The sequence below is a fragment of the Cuculus canorus genome, chromosome 3, assembly GCF_017976375.1.
Source record: "Cuculus canorus isolate bCucCan1 chromosome 3, bCucCan1.pri, whole genome shotgun sequence".
Lineage (NCBI taxonomy): Eukaryota > Metazoa > Chordata > Aves > Cuculiformes > Cuculidae > Cuculus > Cuculus canorus.
The window spans coordinates 31,110,342-31,124,525 of NC_071403.1; the positions used below are offsets into that span (position 1 = coordinate 31,110,342).

General features: G+C 43.8%; 1 protein-coding gene across 1 annotated transcript; it reads right to left on the reverse strand.

Moving 5' to 3' along the window:
- Window positions 1-3,039: 3,039 nt before the first annotated feature.
- OSTM1 (osteoclastogenesis associated transmembrane protein 1) lies at window positions 3,040-13,685 on the reverse strand. Its single transcript, XM_009564898.2, has 6 exons — window positions 13,314-13,685; window positions 10,045-10,159; window positions 8,459-8,556; window positions 6,977-7,141; window positions 6,006-6,171; window positions 3,040-5,710 (listed from the first exon to the last, which is right to left on the reverse strand). The coding sequence occupies exons 1-6, from the start codon at window positions 13,656-13,658 to the stop codon at window positions 5,655-5,657; spliced, it is 945 nt and encodes a 314-aa protein (XP_009563193.2). The 5' UTR covers window positions 13,659-13,685; the 3' UTR covers window positions 3,040-5,654.
- Between the last annotated feature and the right edge of the window lie 499 nt (window positions 13,686-14,184).

The window sequence follows — 14,184 nt, forward strand, 5'->3', positions numbered from 1 at the left end:
AAACCAGTTTAGGGCATCATATTGGTTTGGGTTTTTTTAAATGTCCGATTTAGCTTGGCGTTTTTCAACAGTCAGTTCTAATGAACGCTTGTATAGCACAGATTAGGCAGATGGGAATGCTGCCCAGAAAGAGTATTATGAATAACTTAAGGCACTGGTTTAATTGCAGCAATCCATGATACTTACTGTGCTGGCACCAGAGGGGAATTTTCAGTATTAAAAGTTAGAACTTCAACTAAGTTACTCTTGAATGTCTCTCTTTTATTAAAAATTTGAAAGAGCTTTCCAATATTTTCACCTCAGATGGGAGTAGGGGAAGATTTCAGAATTCATTTAACTACTTATTTCCATCAAAACTCATTAGGCTGTTTTTAGAAAATAATTAGCAATTTACTCAGTGCAACTTTGCATGTCTGACTGCAAAATATTGCAGCAGCACCTCTGCCGTCCTGCCACCCCATCGGTCATATTCTGCCCAGTCCTGTTTGCAAGGAAGATGCACAGCAATGAAAAGGCCCCAAAGCAGCTCACGCCTGAAGCAGGAGGGTCCTTGCAAAGCCAGACTATAGCCTATTCCTTCCCTACTTTCTTGGGACTGTCCTTGCCACAGCTCAGAGAAATGAGTAGGAGCAACAATCCAGCTTTGGAGGTGGCCCTGAGAAGGGACCTGGACTACGTGACCTCCAAGGGTTTCAAAGTAGGGCTGACAAGATGAGAAGCAGCACAGTTAAGATTTAGGTGAAAGCAACGCATTCCCAATGCCAAAAAGCCTCCCCTCAGCAATTTGTCTATGTCCATGCAGAGCAGACATCCCCTCTAAAACACCACTGACACTTGCAGTAAGCAAGGTCCTGTCCTGCACACCCTACATTAACACATCAAAGACAGGATTTGGGGAAGCTGTTGTATCCAGGGGGAAATGGTAGGTTCTTCTTGTCTGTATAAGGCTGAAAGTAACAAAACCTACTTCTTCCCTCACCTATCTGTACAAGCTATGAAGATCCATCTCGGTGCACTGCGCCTCCAGAGAAGCCTGCGTGCTCCTGGGTGCTCCTAAACACTCATGTTAACCAGTGCAAATTAGAAGTGCCTCAGGCAGTTCCTCAGTCCCCAGATGCTGGGGGAAACCATTCGGACCAGCACAACCTTTCAAGCAGACAAGATGCTAAGTGTTGAAGCTTTGTGCCACAGCAGAAAATGCTGGCCAGGCAGCTGCCTACGCTTACACCCAGCCCTGGGGACAGATCATCCCAGAAACCCTGCTGTTGGCCAGCAGAGATGCTGGCATCTCTGCATTAAACACCTGCGCTTGGAAAAGGTTATCACACAACTGGTTCTGGCCCTCAATCACATCACCTCCTGTTTTCTTCCTTTATGTGTTCTATCTTGTTTTCAACCAGAGTTGGCAAGACAGTAACTGCATCTCAACTCCCAGAACACAAAGCTACTAGTGCACATGAATTACCCTGGCTGACTCCAGCGAGCAGCCACAGACAGCAATTGCGATGCTGGGAGAAGCAACACTTCAGAGAAGTTGCAGAATTTACTGGCTCCACCGTTCCAGTGCATGGCTTTTTACACTGGCAAAAATACAGGTGAATCCTGCAGAAACTTAATGAAGATCAGGCTAAAAATACTTCCACCAGTCCCACAAGGAAAATTCACACTAAAATACGACAAAAAAATTAGTAAGTTACCCATACATTCTGATTAGGAGTGCTGTGACTTTGCTGATCACGCAGTTTATCATTCCAGAGAAACTCTTTATTCAGGGCATGAAAACTAATGTATAAATTAACAGAAATGCAAGTAGATTTGATGACACTTGATTAACTGGACAGTAAGCACCAGAAGCAAAACAGGAAAATTAAGCCATTTTGTGATTGTAGTAGGTATTTAATAAAGATGGGGAGGAAAGCAGCCAATATACCAAAGCCAAGTATTTTTACTTTGTTTTAAAGACAAGAAGTCCCCTGATTCATTCTAAACAGGAACCCTCACAGTCTGAAATAGAACAGAAGCTTTGTCAAGAGCCTTTGAACTAGGATTACTTTAACACTCCCCTGCATCACACAGTTCAGGTAGCTTCCCAGAAGAAAGCAGTTGCTTTTAAGTAACTTGGAAGCAAATCCCTGTTGCCATCCTACTATTTGTTCCCATTCCCAACCTGCACAGGCAGCCCACTCACGTGTCCCGTCACAAACCAGTGAGGTACTTGGGCTCAGCCTACTCCCTCTCCCTGCTACCAGTCCCCAAACCTCACCTCTACCGAGAAAACAGCCTTCCCTTTCCAGCTCAGCTGCAATAAGACCCCATTTCTACTCTTTTTTTTCTCAGAGCCTTTAACTTTAGCAGTCTCCCCCTCCAAAACAATTTGTTCCGAGTGCACTTATAGATCCCCATTTCCATCCTCAGTTACTGGTGGAATCACCCTCAACTAGTTGAGTCTCTGCTCCATTCATTGGATTCATCCCTGGCTCTTCCCACTTGTCCTTCTCCCATACTTACCCCCTTTTCAAGTTCCTCTCCCAATCATACAAGCACCCAGAGCCGTTCCTAGTCCTGCAGCTGAAGCCACACCACACGTGCTGGTATTACAACTTTCCCAGCCTTCCTGGAACTGCCTTTCAAGTCAGACACTCATCACCCCACTGGTAGCACACAAGGCTCCTGCCACCCCGTGAGACACCCGGCTCTCTCCATGGCGAGGCACTGTCCTGCCACTTTTAAACAGCAACCCAACACCCTGCCTGTCCACAAAGACAGCCTAACTCTCCACACACCCCCATCCAAGATCCATTGCAACAAATAGGAGCCTTTCCATACACTTGGCTGTGACTGAACTGAAACCCCACCCTTTCTCAGCAGTTGCAGTTCACTCGGTCTGTAATTCAGCACAGCACTGCTTCAAAAACAATTTTTCTGATGCTCTTTTCCTCCAAATGGCATAATGAGGAATAATAAGGTGCTTCTGAACACAAATCCAGAACGGCAGGAGTGTAAAACTACTATAAATGAAGCAATTAAGTAACCACACTGTTCGCTGTTTATTGACAATCTTTATTAGAGCCAACTTTGTGTTTAGAGGTTTCCCAGTAAGTATAAATATGAATCAGAGTGCTACCCCACAATAAGAAATCTTTATTTGCACAAAAAGATATAAACAACCAGCATTTCAAAGTTCATTCTAGTTAGTACATATAATACCAAACAGACAAAAACAAACCAAGAGGAAAGACTAGCAGCAAAAAGAATTCTAGTTCTCCTTCAACATAGTCTGTGTGCTTCCACATTTCTCTAGGAAACAGAGTATAAAGAGAATTTGATCCATTAATACATGAACTATTTTAACAAAAATGTAACACTGTGTAAAGAAAGTTAGCAGTACAAATTTGAGGGAAAAGAAAAAGGAGAAAATAGTAGATGCACTATTTAAAATCTCATGTGTAAACTTTGCTGCTGCTTTAAAATAAAAACCTAAAGTCACATGAGTATTTCCACTTCACTTAGCAGCCAGGAAAATAAGAAAAGCTGATTTTTTTTTTTGATTTTTTTTTTAAAGTGCTTAACCACCATATCCAAAAGTAATGACTTTCAGACCTACTTAACATGAATGTGCTCAAAAAGCCACTGCAGTATAAAGGCTGTCATTCTGAAATGCTGCGCATACAAACTGGCTTTATCTGCACGAATGAAAGATTGCTTTCAACAGTTCTCAATCATATGATGTCCCAAATCAAGGTAATGCTATTAGAGCACACAGTTGAAAGCTGAAGTTTAAGAATAAGAGATATAAAAAATAATCTTTTCTTTTTAAAGGCAGCATGTCTCTCCCAGCCGCAAGAAGTTAGCTTTATGTAATAAGCAAGAGAAACACAGTTTTATGTTATTGTTGTAAATCACGTAGAACAAACTGACTGTTGACTCTGCAATTCAACCTTTAACAGAGCGAGATAAATACTTCTTACTGATAAAATGCAAAAAAGCAATCATGTGGGTGGGACCAACCGCTAACACTGTGTTTTACTTAAGATTAAACACACTGTCAGCTTGACTTTAAAACTGACAGTATGCCCTAACTCAAAAAACACTAAGAAAAACAAGGAAACCAATGACTTGAAAGAGAGCTTTATGACTGTGTTGTTATATTTTTATATATTTATTTGAGCCTTACTGCAAAGGAATTATTTAATGTTCTGGGCTCCAAAGCAAGTCAAATACATAAGACTATTTCATAGGGTTTTTTGACGGATGTCAGGCAGATTACAAGAGAAAATTAATTTTTTAGCTGTAATTGTAATTTATTTTTATCTCAAGGTTAGCAAACACATTTAAAAATGGGAGTAAAGACTCCAGCATTCATTAGCCTGAAGTACAGCTATCAATCGCTTCAGCCCCACCACTCTCCCAAATCAAAGCTATTGCAATCAAAGTGAAACATCGGTACTGCTGCAGCTATTGAGTTGTGCCCACAGCCCTGCAGTTATTGCACTAATTTCTCCGTCAGCTTTGGAACACTGCAAGCTTGAATTTGTTTACATTTATCTATTTCACAGGTCTAATTTTTTGAAACTGTTTTTTGATATCCATCAATTCCCAACACAGTATCTTCATTGTCCTCCAGGGCAGTTTTTATGTTAGAGAACACTCTGGTTCATTTACCACTAAAATGTACATTTATCTAGAAAAGGTAAGTTTTTCCCTACAAAGTTCTTGTAAACACTTCTGTATTAAGCCATAGCAAGCTCTAGATCAGGAAATTCAGCATCTCCAGTGCCTTGACTTTAACTCCGTTCTCCTTTACAAAAGGAAAAAAAACAATAAAAATCATCCCCACCCCTTGAAAATTAGAAAGGAAAGGAAATAACACAATAAATAGACAGTGAAGCATTCAGTTACCCGAGCAGACATCTAAAATAAGCCTTTGAAAACTTAACATTTGAAATGCAATTATTTCAGTGGTTGGAGTGTGCAAATGACTAAATGTGCCGCTTGCCTCGGACATAGCTGAATACTGTAGTCGCCAATAATTATTATTCACATCTAACACTGGCAGTTCTGTTGCTTTTGTTGCTGGCTTTGGCCATTATATATTATCACTTCCTCCACATTTCACATTTTCCAACCCCCAACACCCCTCCCCGGAGGTATCAGAAAGATGGGAATTTTTCTTTTTAAAGGCTTCCTGTTCATCCCAAGTCTGGCAAAACTATATGTTACATGGAATTAATGTTTTCAAGCAGGAACATCAAATATTATTTTAAGTTTTGTCTGTCTATAAAAATCACCTCAAAGATTCAGAATTTCAGGTTTATGTGTAACAAATAAGATAAATTAAAGAAAACAAATATGCAAGGAAAGTGTAACTATTCTATCAATGAGAAATACAAAAGCTTAGAAAAATACCAGCTTCATCCCAAGACTGAAAAAAACCCACAGATTTTTCAAAATCAGAGTCCATACAGAGTCACACAGCCCTGCCTTGTCATGTTTGTTAAAATCCTCGCTTAGAAGTCAGACAGCATTTTGTTTAACTTGTGTTGCTCTGTATCATTACACTAAACCATAATTAACTCCTCTTTTGTGCCGGCCCCATTCCAACACAATTGTACCCACTGTATAACAGCAGCAGTTCTCAGGTTTTGTTTTGCAGCTCAGCTGTATTTTTCTTGGATGTTCACAAGACTGGCATTTGACTGGATGCGTTTGGCTAGGAAGGGAAAAATTATATGAAAATTAAACACAAAGAATTCCACAAAACTAGTCTCTCCACTCCCTCTATTTATCTGACACAGACTTGCAAACAGCTTTCCGTTCACGTCCAGAAACTTTAATGAAAAGATATGGCTGAAGCTTCTTCAGGGGACAGCAGCAGACTAATAGTCGCTATTAGCGCCGTCAGCACAGCTGCAGGCAGAGCTGGCTGGGTCCCCTCTCCCACACGAGCCACGCAAGTCCCTGGCACCACCCAACTCTAACAGTGAAATGCCAGCACCATCACTTACGCAAAATGAGTATCCGTTTCTTCTGCTTTGAGTGAAGAAAGCTACTAAGATAAAAAACAATAGGTAGGAAGAGAATAAAGGATGAAACAGCAACCACCGGGACTGTATCACTGCAGGGAACAGAACAGTTGAAAGTTCTGCTCCAAAGCTTCCGAGTGATGTTCATCTAAAAGGAAAACATAAGAAAGCCATGAAAGCAAGCACATGAATTTTTGCTGGGAAGCACAGCAAACACTCAGGCCTCATGACATTCCAGTGTTGAAATATGACTGAAGAAAACAACACTTTAAAAGATCTTTCCCCAAAAGCAAACAAATCCCTGGAAATGTAGAAACGGACAATTTAAACTGAGACAAGATTTCACATCAAAACGTTTACAAGCTTCAAAAACAGACCACACTCAGATAGACTGTAGACATTGCCACATGCCAGTTTCCCAGAGAACTCACTGACAGCCTGTGGAAGCAGGGCTAATCCCATACTTTTGACATCTCTCCTTTTACCCAGCCACTTAAAATCACACAATATAATGAAGCTTTTTCCAAACATATGCCACCAATGCTGAGGACCCCCTAAAAACAGCTGCTGTAATACGGAATCAATTATTACACTGGCCAGAACAATAGCAGAAAAGCTTCACATTAAAAGCCAGAAGATTAAGATGACTTTTTTTTTATTTTTTAAATCCATGCCCTTTGCAGTAAGAAGAAATTGAAGTGCAGCTACTTAAACTAGAACGCACTAGGGTGATCAGGAGCTTCAGTCACACTCCTGCTGCATCTACTAAGGACAGGGCCTGGCAAGACAGCCCCATTGGGCTGACTTCTTCCTCATGCACCATCAGCCTGACAAAGGCACTGCTGCCATACCAAAAGGGAAAAGGCAATCCCTAACAAGACAAGCACAAATGGCTAAAATTAATAAAGACCTCCATGACAAAGCCCCCCTGTCAAATATTAACAAATACTTACTGCATCTTCCACGTCGATACACAAGTGAGCGGAGTGCCCAGATTCACCACCTTGCCTGTTCATCCTTTGCAAGTTGTTATACAGGTCATTCAACATTCTGTAGGTTTCGTTGCAGTTTTTACATACTTCAGTGTAGTTATTTGGTGACAGATAGATGGTTTGTCCCTAGGGTTATAAAACTCTGCATGAATGCTGGTTTAAGGCATTATGGGAATCAACTTAAAAAATAGAGTCAAGTTTGAACCAAAATGCAGATAGCTAGCATCCTAGATTGAGTAGAGGTCCAGATGGGCAACTCAGATAAGAATGTAGGAGGAAAAGGCACCAATTCTAATTCACTAGGAATAGGATCCATTTCCTGCAGGTTCTGCATCTCAAACTGTTCTTTGAACAGCTTTTTTATTAAAAACTTATATCTTTAAAGTAACAGTTCCCAGAAAGAAGAAAAAACAAAAAGATTACTAGTAATTAAATGTTATTCCGGAGCCAGAGATACCAGGTTCCTTAAAAATTGTGGGGTTTTGTTTTGTTTGCCCATACCTAAAAACAGTTAGGTTGCTGCTGCTGAGCCATACTGACAGTGATACACTGTGCCATAGTAAGGAATCATTTTAATTTGTGGCCTTCACCATCCCTGAATTCACGGCACACTTGAAAACAAAACTAAAATCTCTGAAGATATTTCAGCCCAATAATGGTTGTACCAGCTACCCACTAACCACCGTGTTAAGTTCTAGTTCAGACACTTGAAGTGATCAATAGGCCAGTCCATGCTGCTCCTAACCAAGGCCAATAAAGGCAAATGTCCTAGAAATCATTAATAATAGGATAAAAAAAGCAGAGTTTCCTTAGAGATTGTCCAATACCCATCATTTCCCATTTTTACTATTTAACAACTCCCGAATTTGGCCGGTTTCTGATTGAAATGGAATGTACACAGTTTCTTGGGCTATTCAGAGCATTTTCTTTGAGAGCAATTACCACATTTATTTCACTAATTATACTGCCTTTGCAATATGGACAAACTTTAACTACCCATAATTTTACTAGTCAAAAGAATTGCTGCAATGATTTCAGGTAGCTGGTCTTTCTGATCTAGTCTATATTATCAAAAGGTAATTTAAAGATTCAATTGTTAAGTTAGAAGACAACAATTCCACAAAGAGACAGAGACTTACAGCTTGTAGACCTGCCATTTCTTACTATATAATTATCAACTGTGGTGAATTCAGAAATTCTGATGCGAAGCAGCATTGCAATTACACACAAAATGAAGTCAAGGTGAATATCAATTAGAATTAATTCTAGGCTCTCAATCTGCAAACATCTGCACTTTACAGATCATTGCTTTATCTGCCTAAAATTCACAAACTCACCAGCAGTTTATCTGCCTAATCTGTATGTGCAGTTTATTCAGCATAAATAAGATTTTGCTAACAATTAGAGGATTTAATGCTTCACTTAAACACACAGCATAAATACCTGAAGGTTATGTTCAAAACATGTCAGAGACTTATTGAATAAATCCAGGAATTCTACAGTAGAATTTGATAATCCCTCACTGTTGTTCTTTAAACAATCTGTCAAAGAGAAAGAAAAACATCAGGATATTCTAATTTCTAACATTTCCACAGCCGACAAGCCCCAGACACTCCACTCCTGCAAAGAGAGCTCTCAACTATAAAAGACAGGTCTAGTCAGCACTGCGGCTTCCTTATCTGCCTGCCATTGATGTCTCAAGACCTGCTGACCTAACTCTTCATCGAGAACACATTTCAGAATTAATTTGCCTTGATTAAGTGAAAGATGAAGACTATCATCAAGAGCTTTCTGAAGAGGGGGTCTGAATTATCTCTGGACTTCAAGATAAAACATTAGTTTTATTTTCTACCCTGCAAATCTGGCTTTGCCCAGCAACAGTGACAGCCATTATGTGAAAGCAGAAGCACCAGGAGCGGAGATGAAACAGAGAGCATCCAGAAAACGGCTAGACTATGAACAACAGTAGAAATCAGAGTGTAGGTTATTACTGTTTAGGAAAAGAGCTGACCATTTCACCAGCTTTGAGGGGAATTCTGGGGCCTTTCTCTCAGTCATGGACTCAAACCTATTGTGTTACTGCTTCCACCCATCACACCCCTCTTCAGGTGCTCTAACCAGGCAGATCCTTGAGAACTACAATGGCTTGAGAATTCAGATGTTCAGCAACAGCACCCTAAGAAAAAGCCAACATCACAGAAAAGTCTCTGGAAAGAAGGAAGCGCCATCAGCATGGCAGGCAAGCATCCAGCTGGACACTGGGCAAGCAGCACCAAGCCCACTGGCCAAGAACAGCAGGACAGCCCAGACCACAGAGCTGCTCCTGTACTGTCTTTCCAGCCTTCACACACAACAAACTCACAAATGAACACACTCGTCTAGGCTCTAAAAGCACTTCTGCAGCAAACCCAGCATCTTTAATGCTCAACTCCATGGCACTGTTCCACCCATTTTTTAGTACACTCACTTCCCACGATAGGGAATGGCATAGTTTAGCTGTAAGCGTGGCTCAGCACCATCAGCATGGGGACAGGGAGGTACAGGGAGAGACTTGGACGCCCTCAAATGAAATAAGAAGCATGGCTGTCAAGGCACATACTGTTCAATGTGTAAGCATTCCAGAGCTACTGACTTTATTAACAAAGAAGGAACAACTTCTTATGCAAGATTTTTTAAAATTGGAAAGACTGAGAAAAACAGAAGAAATGAAGCTACGGAAAGTCTCCAGCAGGGTTTGTAGATCAAAGAAAACAAAGAAAACTAAAATTACTACCTTTTTGAAGAATAGCCTAAAAGAAAAAATTATATAGCAACTAATTTTTCCAACAGACTATTGCCCTTAGATTTTGGCAGTATCTCTTACGAAGTAGAAAGTCCCTGTACCCCTCATTGAAGCGGCTCTGGTTTAGGATTTTTATGCTATATACTGTCTCTCTTTAAACAAATATATGCAATTCTGATCTGTGCAAATTCTAGGGGGAAAGTTAAGTCACAACAGCAGCACGAAACCTACAGAATGAGTCACGTACTTGCACAGTTGGCTGTGTCCCAGGTTTCATTAAAGAACTCCGAAAGTGTCACAACTATCTGCAGCCTGTCTGAGGTCAAGATGCTTTTGGCACAATTGTGGCTCTCAGAAGAATTCTAGAAGAACAGAGGAAACAACATCAAAAAAAACAATCAAGTCTTAAAAATAAAAAGGGAAAATTTTGAAATGCATTTTAGCTCAACAATCACATTTCATCACATTGACATTTCTAGACCAGGGAGAGCAGAACTGATGGAACAATAAAAAAATGTTTATCCTTCAAAATCATATTATGAGCAACGCTGCTTACTGCACATGGTCTTTGAAGACATGCTGGAACTGCACACAAGCCAAAAATACACAAATAAATAAACACATAAAAGGCAAGCAGAGACACGGGGCCTCCTCTGCAGGTAGCTCATATTCATCAGTTTCTGGGTTGCTACTCCAGAAGCCAGCTCAAGGCACAAGAAGCCAGAGAGAAGGATGTTAGAATGCAGGAATATTGGAAGGAGCTGAACCAACAGGGTGGCCTCAAAACAAACCCCAAAACAGAAAACCATGTTCAAAACCAATGTACTGTATCGGTGGCATCCGCCCAGTGCAGCAATAACAAGAGCACAGCCCTCTGCGAAGCAGTGCCCACAGCCACTCCCCCAAAGCCCATGACCAAGCCAGGCTCACAGACCTAAGTATCAAGCACATGAGATCTTGGCGAGTCACCCAACCCACTCCATCCTCAAAGCAGGCACTGGCACAAGTCTTACAACAACTTACTTTCTAGACCAAGCTAATAAAAAAAAATGCAGAGTGACTATAAAAGGTAAAAGCAGTTACAGAATAAGCACGCAGAATCCCTTTCAGAATTCATAGCAATGTTTTTCTCCTTCAAATCTTTTATTTTCCTCCCTCAAATAATAGATGTGAAACCATGATCTCCAGTCAGCTGACTCCTGCGCTCTAGCTCCTGTTTTCTGGCTGCTAAACTGACTTAAGCACTTCTCAAGATCGACAAAGCTGCCAAAAGCCTCTTTGATAAGTGACATGGGACATACAAGAAAATAATCTCTTTAACGAGAATCATGTTCCTTACAGAGCTTTATGAGGGGTCCAGTTTCCACCTCTCTTTGGTAAACCAGGTTTATCATTTAAATAAGAACTTTCCCTTGGAGACTCAAATGCAGAAGCTGAATATTGCCACATCTGGCAACCCGCTTTCATATCTACTAAATTACAACCAGATACCCGAGAAAGATGTTTATACAGGAAACTCTCTGGTTGCTTCATGAAAGCCTTTATCTGTGAAACTTCCTCACCAGCTGGACTCGTGAGTGGGGAAAAAAGCACTTTCAATCCAAAACTGAAATCAAGTAGACCTACATATTCCTTAAATACTTGCCTAATTTGTTCCTTTATTAGCTTAGGGAGGAGAATTTTATATTCCAGAGATGTGCAAAAGTTAACTTGGTTGCTTCTTTCACATTGCACTCTAAGTATTGTAGGATTGCAAAGACCAAACCATCAGATATCTGATTACTTATGGTCACAGTTTGAGGTTGCAAGAGGTCATCTTCTTTTTTGGTTAGTTAACCCATGCACACAAGGAACACCAAATGCTCTTTAATACAGAGATGTCTTCCAGACCACATAGTGGACCAGTCCTCACGGGCTGCAAGTACTCAAGAAGAGCAGCTACAATGAGTTCATACATATTGTAAGTACTAGGATATGCTTAGCAACCTAAACCTGGCCAAGAGAACTGCATACTCAGTTCTCACTTTCACATTAGCTGGTCACTGGTATGAAACAGCTTCCACATAAGAAACAAATAAACACACTGCAGGTTTGCAAACTAAACCAAGAGACCACTAGGCTAAATATTTGCCCTAAAGAGGACAATTACCAAATGAACATTCATGCACTCTTCCAATACAGGCACTGGGGTCGTGAGACAGACAACGTATCAAAACCAGAAAGTGGTATTTCTTCACCCAACAGGTAACTGAACTGTGCAATGGTTTGTAGCAGGGCACTGCGGCACCAGAAGTCCACCTATGTCTAAAGGGCAGATTTTTCTTGTCAATGGTGATTCTAAATACAGATTGAAAATCCCAAGACTGGAAGGACAATCCAGGAGACACAATGCTATAAACTTGCTCTCTGCTTGTACTCCGACCACAGCACCCACTTCTAGACATCATCAGAGAACGGACAAAGGTCCTTTGGTCTGATCCACTACTGTTATCCTCACATCATCCCAGGGACTTCTACAAATGGGGAAGTTGGACAAGTTAAACAGCAATTTTTAACACACAATACTAGCCATGACCCACACTAGGAAATAAAAAAAAGGATGATCAGGAGCCTGAAGGATATAAAGACAAGACCCAGTTGCGGTCAGGGTTTCTCACTGGTGGTGCTCCACAGACTACAGCCAGCATTTAGAACTTCTAGTTTGCTGCCACACACTTCTGCCAGCTTTAGAGCCAAAAACATTGTGACACGTCTCTCCATGAAAGACATCCATCTCTCACCATAGTTCCAGAGATCTTCGATTTTTAAAAAAGTGCCAAGCAACTAAGCTCTGTCCGTGTTCCTCATTAGTGCCATACAATGACCCGTGAGGCAGAACATTGCTTTAGCCACTGCTACATCAGCAAGAACAACTCAAGTTTTTCCACCAGAACAGAAGAGTAAAGCTTTTTCTGCAGGTGGAGCTGCTTTCCCCTAACCATGTCAGAAGCTGGCTGCACAGACCATGCCACAATGCCCAACAGCAGAATGCAGCCACCACTGGCAGCAGGGCTTCCCAACAGATCCTAGCCCCTGTTAAACTGCCTTATGCAGTCAGTGGGGCTTACAGCCTGAGAAGTGACCTTCGCAGGACAGAGATCTGCTTACCCAAACCACGGGTGCCCCACGTTGGTGTCACGGGTCACAGTACCAGCCGCCTGCCCTCGCCCTCTGCACAGGGCTGGGCTGCCGGCTGGGCCAGACACCCGCTGCCCGCACACGGGGGCCACGGAGAAGGGCGAACAGCCCGGCCCCCCTCTCAAGGGCTCCGGAGAAAGGGCCGAGGGCCCCCTTCCCGAGAGCCCCGGGGAAAGGGCCGAGGGCCCCCTTCCCGAGAGCCCCGGGGAAACGGCCGAGCGCCTGGCCGCCCTTCCGAGGCCCCGCCCCCGCCTGCGCCGGGCCCAGCTGCGCTCCGGTACCGAACTTGCACGAGTGAAAGCTGCGAGGGAGCGGCACCGCCCCCATCCCCGGACGCACCCCGACGGCGAGGGCGATGCCGCGGTACCGCGCGATGAGGCTGCTGTAGAGGCGGTGGCAGCCCTGGCAGAGCCGCACGGGCCGGGCGCGGCGGGCCAGGCAGGCGCTCAGCGCAGCGCTGTCCTCGGCGAAGGCGGCGAGCAGCTGCCGGCACTCGGGCTCCAGCTCGGGCAGGTCCCCGGGCAGCCCCGCGCCCCGCAGCTCCGACCGCAGCTCCGACCACAGCTCCTCCGCTTCTTCCAGCGCCTCCTCCGGCGGCGGGGCCCGGCGCGGCTCCCCGGCAGGGCCGAGGGCCAGGACCAGGGCGGGCAGCAGCGCCAGCAACACCCACCGCGCCGGCGCCATGGCGGCAGCGCCGAGGAACCGGAAGCGCCGCGCGCGGAGGAGGCCCCGCCCCCAACACGGGCCAACGTCGCTCATTGGCCGAGGCGGGACGGGGGGAGGAAGTGGGCGGGGATAATGGGGCGGGTCCTCTTCGGGGGGGCGCTGCCCTCGGGGGTCCCCGCGTCCTGGTGCTGGGGCGTGCGGAGTCCCAGTGCTGGAGCGTCCCTGAGCACTGGTGCTGGCGCATCACCGTGTCCTGGTGCTAGGGTGTCCACATGTCCTGGCGCTACGGCGTCCCCGAGTCTTGGTGCTGAGGCGTCACCATTTCCAGGTGCTGTACCGTCCCCATGTCCCAGTGCTGGGGTGTCCCCATGTCATGGTGCTGGAGCATTCCCGAGTCTCAGCAAAGGAACATCCCCGAGTACCGGTGCAGAAGCATCCCTGTGTCCAGGTGCTGGAGCATCCCTGTGTCCTGGTGTTAGGATGTCCCTGAGTCTTGCTTCTGGGGTGTCCCTTTGTCACAGTGCTGGAGCCTCCCTGTGTCTTG